Source organism: Diceros bicornis, chromosome X, assembly GCF_020826845.1.
Source record: "Diceros bicornis minor isolate mBicDic1 chromosome X, mDicBic1.mat.cur, whole genome shotgun sequence".
Classification (NCBI taxonomy): Eukaryota; Metazoa; Chordata; class Mammalia; order Perissodactyla; family Rhinocerotidae; genus Diceros; species Diceros bicornis.
In genome coordinates, this window is record NC_080781.1 from 15,137,703 (window position 1) to 15,157,540 (window position 19,838).

Consider the following 19,838-nt stretch of genomic DNA (forward strand, 5'->3'; position numbering starts at 1 on the left):
TAAACAGACTATTTTTCCTCAACATCAAAATGAACAACCAGAATTTCAAAATACTTTAATATAAAAATGCTAAAAGAAATGCTTATCATCATCTTTTTTCCTCTTATTTTATTTCCAGGACTTCAAGGACACTGAAAATAATACAGAATAAAAGACTAGTAATTTAATACTCTTTTAAAAGTACTAATTTACCTGTAGACATCACTATTTTAGATGTCCCAGGAGCGTCATCCTTATATGCAAGGCCACGGTTTCTGGTCAAAAAACTTAAAGAAGCTGAAGATGTGGAACACACCACAGGAATACATTTTTCCTGTTAAAAAAAAAAAGAACACAAGTATACATTACCCTTTAAAAAAATTCCCAGATAAGGAGGTCAGAAAATTATCTGCATCACTGGTTCACAAATGATCAGTTGTCAGAAGTCCTTAGGATTGGAAACCCCCGTATGTGTCCTGAACTACAGTACTTCCCAAACTGTGCTCCTCAGAGGGGCCCATGAGGGTTGTTGACAAGTGGGAGAGGAAGAAACCAAGAGGCTGGGATTCCCAGCGCTGCCCTGGCTCCAACTGGTCACACCTTAGCCACAACAGTTCACTCCGTAAAACTTGTTTTATTTTTTGAGGTTCCCTGTATGACAAGTGTTTTCACACTGCTAAAGAAAAGTCTGTAAATCTAACCCAGCAATACATCAAATTGGGGTAGGTGACCTCAAAAAGGCCAAGGACAGAGTTTGTCTTTAGAAAGCAGTCACTCATCTGGTTTTTACTGTATCTAACCTGCATTTCTCCATATTACATATGATAATTTTGACCAAATTACAAGTGGCTTGCTAAAGTCCATACAAAATTATGCCTATCGTTATGTAAGAACCAAATGTCTTCTGGGCATTATTAACCATCACTACTATTTTGTTTATTTTAGATCAACTCTTGTGGTTTTCTTGGAGCTACCTGCAAACAGGCTCACCAATATCAGAGAAGGGGCTCTTGTGCCTAGAAAAGGTAATAATAGAGGATATTTAAAAGGCAGGGACAAAGGAGGGAAAAATAGGATAACATTCAATATTGTTGGATTTTTCTTTACTAGTTTAAATTAATGACTGTCATTTGGGTTCACAGCATTCTAGTAAATCATGTTATTTTTTAAGTATTGAATTACAAATACTGTGTTGATATGTTCTCATTCTTTCAGTATTTTAAACATCTGCAATCTGAATCCTTTGACTTAAGACATACAAAGACAGTTATGTTTGCATTAACATAAATTGAATAAAGGTACATTTATTTGGAAAATGTGCTTCTATACCTCTAGAATCCTTAAGGGGAGGGAGAAAATAGTCGAGAAAGGAAAGAGTACTGCAAGAATAATTCTTACTCTACTTCAAAGACTTTCTCAATAACTAACTATGACACGGTAGTACTGAAACAGGGATAACTGCATGAGAATCTTCATCTTTTCATGATGAAATGAGGAAGCTAGAGAAGATGAAGGTGAATTAAAATGCTTCCTTTGAAACAAAAAATAGTTTATTACAAAAAAATTATAGTATCTGCCTCTCGTCCCTCCTCACCACCATATAAACAACATTTTCAAAACGATCTCTTCAAAATTATCAAATTAGCATTGGAATTATTTGAAAATAAAGGAGTCAAGAAGTTATCTTATATCTTCACCATTATACCAACTTATCACAAAGACTTTTTTCAGTAACTGGAAAATATCATTAAACATATACATCAACAACACTCTTGATACATTTTAATTTTTAAAATGCATTTAAAATATTATTTTCCTTTAAATTTCATTAATTTTGCTTAATTTTAGGTAATTTATTTTTAACTTGAAAAATTTCATCTGCTAATGATTTACATTAGAATAATATGTGTATTTGATTTTTTCAATGTTTATGATTTCATATTTGAAATATATTCAGTTTTATTGACTTGATTTTTATTTTATAAATTTTGAATGCTTTTTAAAATAAAAAGACCAGTATTAATGTAAGTATTTTTAAATCAAAAGGGTATTGTCATTTTGCTCCATACTGCAAACATTAGTTGAAACAAAACAAATGTTTTATATATTAATATCAGATGGCTGACCTCAGAAACGTTTAAGGTAATACTGCTGAAATTTAATTTAGTTCCAATAGATCTAGGAAAACTCTGTGTCTTTATAGTTAGAGTGTATCTCTTGTAGACAGGATATATTTAGTTCTTTTTAAAAATCCATTTTGATAATCTCTGTCTTTTAATTGGAGAGTTCAGTCCACTAACTTTTAAAGTAATTATTAATATGTTTGGGTCTGGTTCTACCTCTTTACTATTTGTTTTCTATTTGTCTCCTCTGTATTTTGTTCCTCTGTTCCTCCTTTCCTGTCTATTTTTTGGATTACTTGAATATTCTTTAAAATTCCATTTTAATTTTCCTAGTGGCTTTTTAGCTATACTTTTTTGCATTTGTGTTTTTACAATATGCCCTGGGGATTACAACACAATCTACATAAAGTACAATCCATTACAGTACAATCCACATAAAGTTAATATTGTACTACCTAACATAAAATGTTGAAACCTTGCAATGATACAAATGCATATCCCCACCCCAAGCCTTTATACTATAATTGTTTTATGTATTACATTTACATATGTTATAAACCCCACAAGACTATATTATAATTACTGCTTTAAATAGTCACATTATTATAAAGAAATTAAGAGGAAAAAAACAAGAAAGTCATTTGCATTTACCCAGAGATAAACTTCCTTCAGCATTTCTTATAGTTCCTGTCTGCCAGTGATGAATCCTCTTAGTATGCTTTTATCTGAAAATGTTCACCTTCATTCTTGAAGAGTATTTTTGCCAGATACAGAATTTTGTATATTGTACCCCTCCCTCCCTCCTGTGTGCACTCCTGACCACTAGAGTCTGTCTGCTTCCATTCACTCTCCAGTGTCTGCAGGTAGCTCCTTTTCTATTATTTCCAGGTTTTAAAGTTGTTTTCTTTGAGGGAGTCAGTTAGGCAGGATGTGACTAGCATCACTGAATTTATCACATTGATTGCCCCTTCCTCACAGTTTACTGAGGTATAATCTATGTACAGTAAAATTCACTTCACATTGATTTTAAAGTATACTGAGTTTTAAATAAACTGGCCTGAACATAAATACACCCACACAGTACTACTTTCAATGTGGTTTTGAAGAGGTCGAACACTATTCAGAGTTTTAAGTTTACCCAAAAAAAGAAATACCAATTTTGATGGCTATGTAGGCCTTAAAGAGCCTTATATAGTCCTTTTAGTACATTCCTAAAGGGCCTCATCATACTCTTAGTAAATCCTAAACTGTATGTTATAAATAATAAGGCACTACAGAGACCTATTACAAATTAGTAGGAGATACAACTAACCTTTCTTCCTGAGTTTGGGCCTTTTTTCCTTGGTGTGAGATTTTTAACAGAACTTCCCTTCTTGGGGACTGAAGTATGTCCAGGTGGTTTAGTCCGACCTGATTTCCTGATCTGCTGTGTTGGTAATATTACAGCAGTTTTCTGTGGAGACTGCATTGAACTCTGGGTTGCTTTGGAAGGGGAAGACTGTGTTTTTGTTTTTGCTATATTCTTTGTAATGGGAACTGAGAAAAAAAAACACAACACAAAAATAAAATTAAAGTAAATGACATAATTAAGGTATTGTCTTATGACTCAAAAGAAATTTAACTCAATCTTTAAAAACATTCCAAAAGTTATTCACTGAAAACCACTTAAAATAAAGGTACCATTTAAAATGAAGTTTTAGGTATTTAAGATTTCAGATTATCAGGAAATAGTCTAATTTGCCAGAAAAAATAGAGGCTTTTTTTAATGAGGAACCAGTAACTTCACACTCAGCATAGTGAAAATTTCTAGCAATTTACCTTTTGTCTGCTTCTCACAGTTTTAGTCTTTAGCACAGAAAAGAGTTTTTCCTTTAGAAAATACTATCCAATTATGCCATATGCAGGAATCATTTTGCCCATCAATATAGAAAAACATAGCAAAGCAGATACAGACAGCTCCTGCTTCATTTTTCAGAGGCCTGGGAAATCCCCTGCACTTGATTTTTAATGGCTAAAGTATATTATGTTCCTATATGTATGTCTAATAATAAAGGCTCATATACTACAAAATAGACTCCAACGTTGTCATGGAAGGACCATTATCACGTCTAAGTGATTTGTATCCACTAGTTACTTGGTAGCCCAATCCAGACAGTTTTAATATTTCAAATGAAGGTTACCTGCCAGGTTACTTTTGTGTATGTTCACAGTTAAGTAAAAAATATATTTTTAGTATTAATTCCTTAATAATTTCATTGTTACAACAAAATGAATTTCACATATTAAGAAGTACTAATGTCAAATAAAAAATCTTTACAAGAAGAGCTGTATAAGGAAAACATTTACATATCTATGCATAAATCAACTACTTTTATTTTGAGGACTTCACTTTACAACTTGAACCCAATCTACTGCTTCGCTCCTCCCATACTCAAAGACTATGGGTAAATCTGACCTTTGATGGAAAATACCACATCTTCCCCACAGCCTTTTTATCTACCTTCTATCACTTACCAAGCCAAGAGGAGAGAACAGCCTTCTCTCAGCTGCCAGGGCAAACGGAGGACCACTTAACTGCCACCATCACTTTCCCCCTTATTTATAGTAATTCATCTACTTACACCAGTCTCTTCTTATCTCTTTACCATCATCTACCTCTTACTCCACACTCACTTCCACTTTCTTCAATAACTCCAGTAACCTAATTCACATTATTTCCTCTTACACAGTCTCCTTGTCATCATCTTCAGAAATTTAACCATCATACTTCTGATGCTTCATCATCCTGACCTCATCATTGGAGATTTCAGCTCCTCTCTAAAATGGTTAATACTTAGCAATTTCAGAAACTCTTCTATCTCCTAGATAACCAACTGTGCCCCCTTTCTCTATCTCCAAATTCCTTACCTGTCATCTTTGCTTCATACCAACTGAGTATGTTTTTCATTCTTATTATGAGATCTAGCCATAAGCTCTCTCCATTTTCATCCAATTTATTAGCTTTCTTCTGGCTTTACTCTTCTCCCTATCAACCTGCAGCCAACCGTCCACCTTCACCAACACTTCTCTAACTAGTATCCCTTTCTTTATCACCCCTTGATCTTTGCTCATGTCCAACATATCAGCTCCCACCTGTAAGTCACACTATCATTTGTCTTCTCTGGTCCTGAGCCATAGAACAAGGGTCACCGATCTTTTTCTGTAAGGGGCCAGACAGTAAAAATTTTAGGGTTTGAAGGCCATACATGATCTCTGTCACACACTCTTCTTTGTGTTTTTTTAAACTCTTTATGAATATGAAAACCATTCTTAGCTCACAGGCTAAATAGGCTGGATATGGCCTTCGGGGTGTAGTTTGCCAACTCCTGCTATAGAACATTAGGCTATTATTGATCACTATAAAATCCACGCTAACCTCAACTGGGGTGTCACTGCAGCAACTCACTGATTTCCAAGTATGTTTCCACGGCAGAACGTTTTCCCCTGCTTAAGTTCCCATCTCCATGTCACTCTATTCCATTCAGCAAATGACCCTACCTTCTATCTTATGAAAAGATTAAAGGCTATCTTTTGGGAGTGACCATAACCATCCCATTTCTCCATCCTAAAATACTTTTATTTTCATTCTTTCTCATCTCTTCCTTTTGTATCAAATGAAAAGTCTTCTCTCTACTCTTCTAAGTCTAATCCTCTTTTCCTTATGTCCTGATAACTATCTTCTTTGGTTCCTCTGGGACATTATGGTTTCATTGATCTCCAACTCCTTGCTCTCTCTTACGACCCTCACATATCCCTTATTTTGAAGTTACCTCCTCTAGTTTCTTGTGTACTTTCAAGCCCTTGCATGAATCCTCCTTCTACTCACTACCAAAATACCCCACATCTATACTTGACACTTCAATTTCCTTATTATTCCATGTTTCCTTAGCCCCCTGTAATAAGCATTTCTTCTTCCAAACATATTTTAAAGAAATTCTTTCTAAGGTCACTAATCACCCCTTCCTAGTTACTAAATCCAAATAAATCCTCATTCTGCTGACAAATCTATTCATCTCCACAGGTCTGGTCCCCACCTTTGAATATATGGCATAAAGGAAAGGAAAGAGATTGGCCTCTGGACCTGAGTTTAAATTCTTGGGCCAGGTTGGTTTAAGACAAAAGCTAGGAGTATAGAAGGTCCTCAAAAAATATTTACTAAATGAATGAAAAATATTTTCAATCTGCAAGCCAATGTTATACCTCCAAAATGAGTATATTCTATATACAATAAATAATTAAGTTGTACGAGCCAGCCCTGATGGCCTAGTGGTTAAAGTTTGGTGCTCTCACCGCTTCGCCAGCCCGGATTAGTTTCCCGGTCGCAAAACCACACCACCTGTCTGTCAGTTGCCATGCTGCAGCGGCAGCTCACACAGAAGAACTAGAAGGACTTACAACTATGATATACACCCATGCGCTGGGGCTTTGGGGAGAGGAAAAAAAAAAAAAAAGAGGAAGATTGGCAACAGATGTTAGCTCAGGGCAAATCTTTCCCTGCCAAAAAAAAAAAAAAAAAGAAAAAGATGACATTAAAAAAAAATAATAATAATAAAGTTGTTACAAAACAGTAACTTTGCGGAACGTGGCAACGGTAATGAAGTCAATATTAACCTAAGAATTTTGGCGTTTGAAAATTTGAAATTTGACATTTGAAATTAATAAATCTTGGGAAACAAATATTTGAATTATAGCTTCAAATATACCCCTAAAATATAATATTCTATGACAATAAAAACTCTTTGATGCACGGTTATATGCATATGTATGAGCAAAGTAAGAAAAATGCATTATAAAAATATGAAAAAAAATTTTCACTTTAGAAAGCAAGCTTTTCAAAGGCAAAGACTCAGTTTTGTTTACTGCCATATCCCTAGCTCCTAGAACAAAATGTTTTTTAAACTAATTTAACTAAAGAGGAAAGAGTAATCATTCAATATATTGGACATCAAAATTAAACTATATACATTATACATTTGTTGTTAGTTCCGTCGAGTCAGTTCTGACTCCTAGTGACTCTAGAGCTGAACCCTGCCCGGTCTTTTTACGCCACCCTCTCACCTTCCAGCACTCTATCAGACAATGCTCCACTGCTATTCATAGGGTTTTCGTGGCCAATTTTTTCAGAAGTGGGTGGCCAGGTCCTTCTTCCTAGTCTGTCTTAGTCCAGAAGCTCCGGTGAAACCTGTCCACCATGGGTGACCCTGCTGGCATTTGAAATACCGGTGGCATAGCTTTCAGAATCACAGCAACACGCAGCCAGCACTGTATGACAACTGACAGATGGGTGGTGTGGTTCCCTGACCGGGAAATGAACCCAGACCTCAGCAGTGAGAGTGCCTAATCTTAGCCACTAGACCACCAAGGCTGGCTTACATTATACATTACATGTATTTATTATCTCTCCTCCAAAGAGCAATCATATAACATGTATACACCATGCTGAAACTCTATTCAGTATTAATTATATAGCACTATAACCATGTGTTCACAGTGGTCACAAAGTGAGTAAAAATCTTTCTAAAAAAGTATATTTTGAAATATATAGAAGGATATGCTAATCATTTTTAATAAAATTTTTATGTGAATATCTAACAAAAAACTTATCTGGTTCCTCAGCTTATCTTCAGATAGAACTGACAACATTCAGGCAAGAAAAATGTCCAGGTGATGAGAAGTTACTGAATTGTGGAAATGCAAAAGAAATTAATGAGAAACAATCAGAAGGCAGGAAATAAAATCAAGAGGAGGCCTGGAAACCTGGAACAGCGGGGAACTGAAGAAAGCAAGGAGACAGATGCCAATAGTTACTGTCTACCCATTACACAGTAGGCATCATTGCATATAATCCTTCCAAGCATCCTATGAGGTAAGTATTATTTCCCCACTTTATACATGGGGAAATCTAGGCTCTGGGAGGTTAACTTAGCCAAGATTACCCTTTTGGCTAAGAGAGTTTTGTCTCCTAAGTGCATGCTTTTTCTAACATGCCACTTTGCTTTCTCTCCTCTAACAAAAAAGGCTATTAAATTCATTCCCCTGAGTCGAACTGCACGTGTTTAAAAAAAAAAAAAAAAAAAAACGGCCCAAAAGACAATCTTTTGAATTCCTATGTGATATCTCACCAGACAGTCAATAGGTGCTCTCTGACAGAGGGAGTCTTGGGTTTTTTTAAAAGCAGATGTGGAGGCATACTTATAATGAGAAAACATTAACAAGTACAGAAAAAACATACTGGTAAAACTTTTCATGCCTGGGGCTTTAATCTTATTTAATATTTATTTCCAAATAGTACTCGTTAAATATACATTTCTGCTGACACATGCTTTATTATTGAAAGATAGTGCTTGCCTTCTCTGAACTGTGAAAAGACAGCAGCACATACAATTACCACAGAAAAGGAAATACACTCAGAAATGAACAGTAACTCCCTATTTCCACATATGCTGGTTTGGCTTACACATGGCTGACTTGAACAGGGACTAAAATGGATAAGATATACAAATTAATACGTATCTTGCTTTTGATCTAAAAAGACTTAATAGAGATATCGTTGCTCACTGTTCTCCAGATTTTCCATCCATCATTTACCTAATACCAAGTGTGCTCTTTTTACTAGTCTAGGCAATTTAAGAAATCCAGAAGAAATAAATATGGTCCCAGTCATATAGTTCATATTTCATATGAGTGTGTATTTGTGTATACATAAAATTCCTATCTCTTTAAGTAGGTAGATGATTTCCTTCTCCTCAAATAGATTGAATGCTATATATGTAACCATATGACAACAAGGGCAGAAATTACTATAAAAACAGATGCCCTGAATTTGAGGCTAGAAATGAACAAAATCAAAATTTGAATAGCCAAAAACAGAAAAGCAAGATATGGTTTGGAGAAACCAAAATTGAGTAAAACATTTGACTTTGGAAACTTTTTCAGATTCAGAAATTCTTTGCAAGTCATCTTCCTTATTCTTAAAACTGCATATAGAGTGAAACTACCATTTATACTAAGAGTCTTTTATACCAATAACTATAAAACCAAAGAAACTGTATAAACCTCAATTTTGAAAGACACAGAGATATTGATAGAGATGGTTACACCTAAACTATACAACCTTGAGGCCTGATATTCACAGAAACTCAGTCACGGTGCCCAATGCCTCTACCTGGAACTTTGCTCCCTATCCCATAGAGCCCATGTTGCCACAAACTGATTGGTCATGGGCAGCAATAAGAGCAAAGGCAGGCAGAGTCAGGTGTAAACCCCCTGAGCTTACTTCACTCACTCCTGCTGCCATCCCATGCCATAGCACTGGCTTCCTTGACGGGTGTCTTCAGACACTGTCCCATTTCTTCTCTCCCTCCCCATACCTGTTATCAGAGGAGCCACCCATCCCATCCCAGAAGCCCAACCTTGCTTCAGAAATTAAACGTTCATAACAGCCAGAGTCTGCTTTTCCTCTGAAACTAGCCTTTCTCAATACCCAAGGACTGTTACTGTCACATAAGAGTGACTTTATCTTTCCATAAGCATACTCAGAGTCTTTTAAATGCATGTTTATTTCCTTATTGTCAGCAATAAAAAAATCCTTTTAGAAAACATCAAATAAGCTAAGAAAAATTCTTGAAGGAAACTACAAGGGTAGTTACTAGTGGAAAGGGAAACAAGGAAGCATGTGCCTGACACTTATCACAGTAGGCATTTGGAAGCCAGAAACCAGCTGCGTACTACGAATTTTCTTGGAAGAGACATGGTAGAGATCATATAGATGTGGGACTCTGGTACCAACTGCTCTTTATACCTATTCTCTCCCCTGCTTCTTACTATCTAGTGCAGGGACACTGGTTCCAGATTAATTAGGTTCAAATCCAGCTTTACCACATAGTACCTATGAGATCTTGGGCAAATTGCTTAAATTCTGCATGTGGCACATGGTACACACTCAATAAATGTTAGCTGTTATTATCACCAGCAGCAGCATCACTACCATCACCATCTGTCTCTATTCTCACACTCTCTTCCCAGGCCCTGAGGGTGCTCCTTGCCCTCTTCCATCAGTGGATTGGATATGGTGGAAACCTTGTTGCCAATGCCTAACGAATGGAAAAAAAAAGCTTTCTCCAAAAAAGGAACCCCTATTTATCTACATTCTCTCTAGCTAATACCTTCACTCCTTCCTTTTATGACCAAACTTCTTGAAAGACTAGCCCATGTTCACTATTACGGCCATTTTCTCATTTTTCGACCCTTTGCAATAACACTTCCAGACACCTCTTTTTAGAGTAACTCGGTACTAAGATCATCCACAACCTCCTAACAGCCATTGACAATGGATGCTTTTTCCTGATCTTATTTGGCTTCCAGCACTAAACACTTTTGATAACGTCTTCTTTTTAAAATTCTTTCTTGGGTCTCACACAGCCACTCCCTCCTGGTTCCCCTCCTACCTCCTGTCACTTTTCCCGCGATGTTCCCCAGGATTAGCCACCTTCTCCCAATCCTCACCTCAGTTTTGAGTGCTTTAGTTCACTCCTTTGATTTCAGCTACTGCCTACATATAATAGTGATTACCAAATTGCTGCTCTCATGTTTTCTTGCTCACTCAAGCATTCACATGCCCAGCCCCACCCCAGCATACACCTGTCTCAAGTTCTAGAGCTGTGTTTCCAATAACCAACTAGATAATCTAAACAGGCATCTCAAATTCAACACGTCCAAAAGAAGAATTCATTATGCTTATCCTATATGCTCTATCTTGATGAATGACATTACCTTTTCCCACCCAATTATCAGAAGCCAGAAATCTTAAAGTCATCTTTGTACTCTTCCTCCCTCCACATGTCTAACCAAGCCTACCTCCTAAGTATTTCCCAGTTCTGTTCTTTCTTATGCCCATCAATGACTTGGTTCAGGACCTCATTACTTCTCACATAAGCTACAACACTAGCCTCTTAATTGGCATTCCTGGCTGCCCTTTCCAATCCATACTCTGTAAGCCCATAAATCATGATCTTTCTAAAATATAAATTGTATGTCACTTTTCCACTTAAAAACCTTCAGTGATGCCACATTACCCATACGCTAAAATTTGAACTCCTTGGCCTAGTGTCCAAGGCCCCCTACATATCTTCACAGCCTCATATCCTCTCTTCCCCAACTATCATTATAGATTCAGCCATAATCATCTGCTTCAAGTTCCCAAACATTCTGACTCTTACTGCCTTTACAGAGGCTGATCCAAGAAAGGCCTTCCCTCCTTTGTCAATTGCTAAACTACTATACATTATTTGAGACTCTTCTCAATTACCAGCTGTACAAAATTCTAGCACTAAGCTCCCAGGCAAACCATAGGACCTTAATGCTCATACACTGCACATACTGCCTTTATCTCAACTGGCACAGATCTTATAGTATCTTTACTTACATATCTGTCCCACTGCACCTTTGGGGGAAGGAACCATGTAAGTTCCATTGTTATACCTCCAACATCTGGTCTAGGGCCAGCCACATAATGGGCATCCAATAAATGTTTGCTAAATAAATAAATGTTTAATATTCAAGTTTTGTCTCCAATCTTATATTCCTGTAGAAATAATTCAGGTAGTTTATGCATTAAATAGACTACCATGGCTTGTTCACAACATTTTACGGTATTCTTGGAAAAATATGCTTCAAATACTAATCAAGCAACTTAAAAATAAACTTCTAGAATACACTCCATTCAAAAAGGAAGGAAGGGAGCCGGCCCCATGGTGTAGCGGTTAAGTGCACGCACTCCGCTGCTGGCGGCCCGGGTTCGGATCCCGGGTGGGCACCGAGGCACCGCTTGTCAAGCCATGCTGTGGCGGTGTCCCATATAAAGTGGAGAAAGACAGGCACAGATGTTAGCCCAGGGCCAGTCTTCCTCAGCAAAAAAAGGAGGATTGGTATGGATGTTAGCTCAGGGCTGATCTTCCTCACAAAAAAAAAAAAAAGGAAGGAAGAACTGCAAATCAAAACCACAATGAGGTACCACTTCACACCCACTAAGATGGCTATAATAAAAAAAAAAAGGAAAATAAGTGTTGGCAAGGATGTGGAGAAATTACAACCCTCATACATTGCTGGTGGGAATGTAAGTTAAACACAGAATTAACATATGAACCAGCAATTCCACTCTGAAGTATATACCCAAAAGAAATGAAAACAGGGAAGCAAATAAGTACATTTATGGGTATGTTCATAGAAGCAATATTTATAGTAGCCAAAAGGTGGAAACAGCTCAAATGTCCATCAACAGATAAATGGATAAACAAACGTGTGATGTATATATACAATGGAATATTATTCACCCATAAAAAGAAATGAAGTACTGATACATGCTATGGCATGGATAAACCTTGAGGACGTTATGCTAAGTGAAAGAAGCCAGACACAAAATCACATACTGTATGATTCCATTTACATGAACTATCTAGAAGAGCTAAGTCCATAGAAACAGAATACAGACTGGTGGTTAGCAGGGGAAAGAGGGAGGAGGGAATGGGGAGCAACTGCTTAATGGGTATGGGATTTCCTTTTAGGGTGATGAAAATGTTTTGGAACTAGACAGAGGTGGTAGTTGCACAACACTGTGAATGTACTAAGTGCCCCTGAATTGTGCATTTTAAAATGGTTAATTTTGGGGACCAGCCTGGTGACGTAGTGGTTTAGTTTGCACGCTCTGTTTTGGTGGCCCAGGGTTCACAGGTTCGAATCCCGGGCGTGGGCCAACGCACCACTCATCAAGCCATGCTGTGGCGGCATCCCATATACAAAATAGAGGAAGATGGCACAGATGTTAGCTCAGAGCCAATCTTCCTCAGCAAAAAAGAGGAGGATTGGCAACAGATGTTAGCTCAGGGCCAATCTTCCTCACACACACACACAAAAAAAACACGGTTAATTTTATGGTATGCGAATTTCATCTCATTAAAAAAAAAACAGAGGGAAAAAAAGGAAGAGAAATTTGTATATTTCAAATGGGCCAGAGACTTTGCATATATTATTAAAATTTGTCTTTACACTTTTGTAAAGCAAGTATTATCTCCATTTTACATATAAAGAAAGAGGCTCAGTGAGATAAGTAATATCCAATCCAGTATCACACATCTAGTCTAGAAGTGGTAGAACTGAGATTCACATTCAGGACTCTCTCACCCAAACCCCCCGCTGCCCACTGCCCACCCCACCATGCTCTTTGCTTAAACTGAATACTATTTTTAAGCAGTGAGGGGAAAAAATGAAAAAACATGGTCTTTTAATTAAAATATTTTCTTTTAAACAAAACTCAGAATTAAATAGTTTGGTTAAACATTTTTTTCAGGTTCAAATTTGAGGGAGCTCACGTGTAAACCACAAAGAAAAATATTTAAAGTAGTACTGAAAACAAATTATCCACATGCCCTTAATAATCCAGCGTGTAGGTGCTTTAGTTTTTTCAGTTCTCTTGGCTGAAGACACTCTTAAGAAAAAAAAACTGCATCGAGTATCGGAGGAGTACCTTCTGATATTCTTTACTCTAAATTTTCTTGTGGATTTTCTCTAATTCAATGTTTACAATCAAAACACATTTTATGTCTATTAATTACTAGAATAACAGAGTAAGAATACTTAAGTAGACGGGACCAAACCAATACAATTCTGTGTACACAGAACAGAATACAACATAGGCTTTTGAAGATGTCCTCAGTTGGTCTCAATGACTATTGGCAATTAACATTTCTGATTTTTTAATTAAAATACCCTAAGGCTTATATACCAAAATATTAGCAGCGATTATATCCAGATGGCAGGAATACAAACAATTTTTAGATTTTACTCTTATCACTTATCTTTGTTTTCTAAATGTTCTACAATAAATACTAATTTTGTCATTAAAAATATAAAATGCCCAACAAAGATAAATAACTTAGCCACTTTTTTGACTAATAGACCCAGCCATTCTAAATATTTAGATGTCTCTAAAGAAAAAAATTATTCAACATAAGCATTACAATATTCTATTTTGATAAAAAGCCATACAACTTTTAAGACTAGCATACATGAACATTAGAAATACCCATGCAGGCTGACTGCATACCCGCAGTGACCTTTAGAAATCTGCAGCACAAGTCTCCAGCAATTTCAGAATTAAAGAGTCAATTCCCTTAGTACCACAGGCAGAAATCTTTCAGAGAAGCTGACTCAGCCAAACATATGGTAAAAGCATCTGTATTTGCCCAAGCAGTTGACCTGCAGAGACACACAGTGTCCACTCTCATTCATAGCAGCAAGGGCACTCTCTGTCTTGGGCAGACCCCCCAACACATGTCAATCCTGCCTCCTACAGGTATCTGCTTATCGCTCTTCCTTTTATCATCACTTAAAGACTTCTCTACGATACTGCTTTTTCACTCTCTCACTTTCCTACTGTACCCAAAGCAAGCATAAAGGTCCTTTTTGAGCTCCCACGTTTCATTTTTAAAGGTTTATTTGTTTTACAACTAATCACTACAAGGAAAAAGGATGGCAAACACTGGAGAAGTTACAAAGGAAAACGAGGCCTCTAATTTTTAGTGGTAGCTGTCTCAGTTTTTATGGAAATGGGACCTCTCTTTTCATATTTTACCCCCTGTTGGACTTTGCATCAAGTTACCTATTCTAATCTGAGGGCTCTGCCGAGTTCCCTGCTCATTTACCAAGCAGAGATGGTTTGGTTGGCATGGTCAGAGTCCAATAGTGTGAACAAGCTCAACCCTGTTGCCCTAGCTCCTCCACTGTCCTTCCTAAGTCTCTTTGATGAACCATGTAGGTTTTCCTCTTAACAGCAAGAATCACAGTTTTATAGTATTAAAAATACCTTAAACATATAACAAAAGATAGCTCCCACAAAAAGAAATGAATCATTCACTCAGAAAAGTACAGATCTCATTTAAAAGAGTTTGCTTTTGGGGTCTCACAGAGCATTCCCATTTGGGAAGTGCTGCTATGTCTTTTCCAGCAACTTTTTTTTTTTTTTTTTGGTGAGGAAGATTGGCCCTGAGCTAACATCTGTTGCCAATCTTCCTCTTTTTGCTTGAGGAAGACTGGCCCTGAGCTAACATCTGTGCCAATCCTCCTCTACTTTGTACATGTATATGTACGCTGGATGAGTGGTGTGTAAGTCTGCACCTGGGATCCGAACCCGCAAACTCCGAGGCACCAAAGCAGAGAGCAGGAACTCAACCACTACGCCACCAGGCCGGCCCTCCAGCAACTTTTAAAAATTATGTCTGGACAACTAAACCACAACCAAATACACTGAAAGGATCTATAGCTTTGATTCACTCCCTCATTTCAAAACAGGGCTTGGAGATCTAAGATAAACAGATTTAAAAAGAGCGAAGAAACTCTTCATACACCTTATAAAACACAGAATATTTTATCTTAAGGTTATTGAAAACTTGTAAAAATGTCACTGGGAAAAATTTCACCCAACACAATTGAAAGATTAAAGGACAGCTCTCTAACTTAAACAAAATACAAAAGTCCAGTTAAAGTTATCTCCATACCTAAATGACAGTACCTTTTTTCTTGGCATATATGCTAAATTAAAATAAGAAAATCTAATTTAGTAGAATTTTCATGGTTCTCCTACCCTGTTATATAATTATATCTCCTAAGTATTCAGCCTAGAAAGGAAATCATAAAAATGCAAGAACAATCTAGAAATCAGAATTAGAATTTAGAAGGGCTTTAAGAGTGTTGTTTAAAAAATATATTTGTTTTCTACTTGCCAATCATAAATGCTTTGTAAACTACTCCCTTCAGCTTCATGGGGGGTGCTTTCCATGAAGACCATTTTATTTCACAATCACTACTCGTATCTGCTCATTTCAAAAGAAACCAAGATTTGGGTCACAATGACATTAATTACAAAGATGACAATTTCCAAAACCTTTAATATTTTCAGAAGAAAGTTCACACGAAAAGAAGCAACTTCAGTTATTTCAGGTCAATTCATAATTCATCTAACAATACTGAGCTTTTAAAAGCCACTCAGTTTTTAAACCATAGCATCTTTTTTCTTATTGAAAGACTTCTATAGAGAGACTTCTACTATGCTGTTAAAAAAAAAAAACATAGCAGTCACCGCTATAATTTCCACAAAGCACATTAAATGTATTGACACAATATTTAATTACTATTAAAAGTTATCCACTTTTCTATATAATAAAAACACTTTTAATAAGTCTCATGTAATACCAGCAAAAAATCATGTCATGTTCCTCAAAGCTACAGAAAAAAATTTGGTAACACTTCCCTTTACAAACTGGAGATTTAAATGATCAAGTTGGACTTACAACAGGATTGTTCCTTTTTTATTTTAAACCATTTTTATGGTGGAAATAACCAAAGACTGACTTTTCCCTTGTACCATACAACAATTTTTAGAAGTGACTAACCAAATAAGAGTGCCAACAACTTCAATAGGTAATATTTAGAACAAAATAGAGGATTTTTTGAGATAAAAATCCAAAATAGAGGATTTTTTGAGATAAAAATTTTTTGAGATTTTTTTGAAATGACTGGCATATTTAGTATACAAAAGCTAACAAAGCAGACAATGAATTTCTTTATAACCACACTTCAACTACAATATAAAGAAACTTTTGGGGTAATTCCTACCTTTAGAAATATTCCAGAGAAACAAGTTGTTGCTGTATTTACCATTAAGGTGATTTAGGTTCCACTTGATAGCCTTTCTCTTTTACTAGGAATAAAAATGCCTTTCTGGAGAAAGCGAGTCAACAACAAAGCCCATGTTGCCAGAGCAAGCCTGAATTTCCAGCAAATGAGGATGAACCTATTTGCATTTGTTGGTTTAAGTGGGGGGAGTGGGAGGAGGGGACTAAGAAGACTGCTAAAGTAATTCGCATATTGTCTGTGGGCTGTATAGACAGTGATCATCAGTCACCTGCTCAAACTTCCTTCACTCCTGCCTTTAGAGAAGAACCAAAGGTTACCCTGGGTCAGAGAATCTGGAAAGAAATGAGAAGACATGCAAAATCTAACTGCCAACCCATTGCATCTGTAGACAAAGTTATCCCCGCTGGACCACATGTCCTAAAAACCAAGACATTTTAATAGTCTCAAGAGAACTTGTTAAAATATATCATAGAACAGAAACAAGAAGCTCCAGGCTCTGCTTGCAATTACTGCAGTAGTTAGCTGAAATACTTAAAACAGAGAAAGGACACTTGCTTTTTTTCAAGATACTTCTTTGCATCATAATAGCCATCTTATTTGCACAAGCAAAACATTTGTTCCAAGCTGTTCGTATGAAAAAGAAAACATCAGCTGTTTTAAATTTCAGGGCCTTTGCGTGAGTTGTTTGGGTTGATAACATTTCTAACTATTTCATTTATACCAAACAAGAAGAGTACTGAATATACTACGTATATTAGTCCATATTTTATTATAAGCTACATTAAGGGCAAAAATCTAAACAAATATTTGAGTGTTTATTCAGAAGCTTTCTGGTGGAACTGACACACCTTGAACTTTTTACAGCCTTAATTATATGTACCTCTGTTACTTCTGACCCACCATAACATAGAGAAATGAAAAGTGCTGCTTTATGTGGTTTTTACTGAACATACAAAGTCGGACAAAAGGAGGAAAATAGTTGGTAAAGATATGTCCTAAAAACTATAAAATCTTAATTTTAAAATTTAGAGAGAGGTGAAGAACAAGTTACAGAAACCACATACTCCTCTGCACACGTCTGAACAAAGAGCAAAAGCAGCCATGATTTCTGGTTTTCTTTTTTTAAAAAATAAGAATGAGGTAGGGGTGGGGAGTAGAGCTACTTCTTGTTTGCTCAATAGAAGCTCTGAAATACTTCTCAAAAGACTAACTTTGAAACAGTTGAGAAGGAAAATGTTAACATAGGAAGGACTTGACAAAATTAGACTACTATATAAAATGACTAGTTACATTTTTTAAGAAGATCAAGTCTAGATTTTAAAACCTACTCCCTTAAAATTTTAATTAAGAAAAAACTAAACTACCCACACACGCGTGCGTGTGCCCAGACACACACAACATAAAATAAAACCAGTACTCAAAGAAGTTAACAGTGCCCAACATAATTACACTTAAAATCTATTTAAATATTTTTACTTTAATCTTAAGAAGAAAGTTCCTATTCATACAATTTATGTCTGAGGGAACCCAATAAACTGAAGGATTTTATCAAGAAAAGAGTTAAGATGGTCACTGATAGCCTATGGTGCCACTAGACAGGAATGCTTGGGTACACCTTCCTGATTCTAGGTTTTCCCTTCCTCCACAGTTCCCTTTGGACCAGAGGAATTCCTCTATACCCTTGGGATCCCGCAACTTTATACTCAAAGCATCTGGAAGTTTACTGCTCTCCTTCCTGGTCTGTATGGTCACAATTGCTTAAAGAATTAGGCTACAAGATGACACTTCAGACCAGTGTAGGTCATTAATTTACCATCTATGATGCATAAGTCTGAAGTTAAGCTAAATAAAACTAATTCACCAACGTTTTAGAAACTATTTAAGTTCAAAATTTAACTTATATAGTTAACTTGAAAAGTATTTAAATACCTTTAAAGCCAGGTAGAATGGTTTACAATGTAGCAGTTTATATTAAGAAAAAAATTTTTGAATATGCCACAATATTAGAAAAGAATTTATATGGGGACAAATTTTTTAAAAGAATCCTCTGCTTCTGAATTTCTCAAAAGACTAAAAGCCTAGATTTATTGTGATCATAAACAAAATTACATAAACAAAATAGTAACCTATTTATTTACAAATTTTCCCAAATAAAGACAGGAAAAAGATTTTAAAATAAATAAATAAATAACACATAGCCTTTAAAATAACAGTAGTCTAAGTTGCTGGATTCTAAGTCTTGCTCCTTCATGTATTAAATATTCGGACTTTAATGCGATGACTGGCTAGAAATTCCTCTAACTGTATATGCCACAGACAAAGGAAGGGCAATAGGAGAAGAAATCAGTAGCTTTGAGGGCATTCCTAAATTTTAATCATTTTTTTAGAGAGCACTAAGATATAAGATACAATGGGGTGGGGGGAAGAAGTTGAAATAAAAAACAGCAAGATCAAATAAATTCTGCAAGAAGAAAATCTACAATGGGCCTTGTTTTAGTTTACTTGACTCAGCCTTCTTTAAGTTGCCAAGGACACAGCAGCATACATATTTCTTTCCTCTTTTTCACCAGACACCCTGTACAGGTCGCCAGAATAAATCTGATGAGCTGTGACAGCATCAACCAAAAGCAAAGGGCTTTGAAAGATTGTAGGGTCATAACAAGAGCCAAGAAAGAAAAACCTAAATAAACAAGAGAAAAAAAGCCACACAGCTTGCTGAATTTTCTATCCAAGGTATGTTTCTCAGTGGGTTTTTCTACCAATGACAGACCTGATAAAAACTTGGCTGTTTCTGATTATAGAAGTGTTAACGAAGGGGGTAAAAGATTTTGTTAGAAAAAGTGTTAAAGTAAATTAAACTTTATTACTACCTTTGAAAAGAAAACCAGTAAAGCTTAAATAAGTAGTTTTTTAATCTAAAGTCAAATCAAGTAGCATTCATGGATGCCTCACTACATTTCTTTAAGAAACTATGCAAGTGAATTGTCTTTAGTCACTAATTATTTGAAA

At 36.1% G+C, this 19,838-nt stretch overlaps 1 protein-coding gene and 1 long non-coding RNA gene across 9 annotated transcripts in view; one reads left to right on the plus strand and one right to left on the minus strand.

Moving 5' to 3' along the window:
• Window positions 1-19,838, plus strand: part of LOC131400785 (uncharacterized) — an 84,346-nt gene that overhangs the window by 42,419 nt on the left and 22,089 nt on the right. Inside the window, exons 3-5 of the long non-coding RNA XR_009217454.1 lie at window positions 925-1,004; window positions 7,758-8,007; window positions 19,400-19,562. This is a non-coding gene — a long non-coding RNA (uncharacterized LOC131400785). The remainder of the gene's footprint in view (window positions 1-924; window positions 1,005-7,757; window positions 8,008-19,399; window positions 19,563-19,838) is intronic.
• The window catches only part of SCML2 (Scm polycomb group protein like 2), a 110,241-nt gene that overhangs the window by 16,550 nt on the left and 73,853 nt on the right, over window positions 1-19,838 (minus strand). For all 8 annotated transcript variants that reach the window (XM_058535520.1, XM_058535513.1, XM_058535516.1 and 5 more), the window contains 2 exons: window positions 3,415-3,638; window positions 193-313 (listed from right to left, as the gene is read on the minus strand). In XM_058535520.1, coding sequence (XP_058391503.1) covers window positions 193-313; window positions 3,415-3,638 — 345 coding nt within the window. The remainder of the gene's footprint in view (window positions 1-192; window positions 314-3,414; window positions 3,639-19,838) is intronic.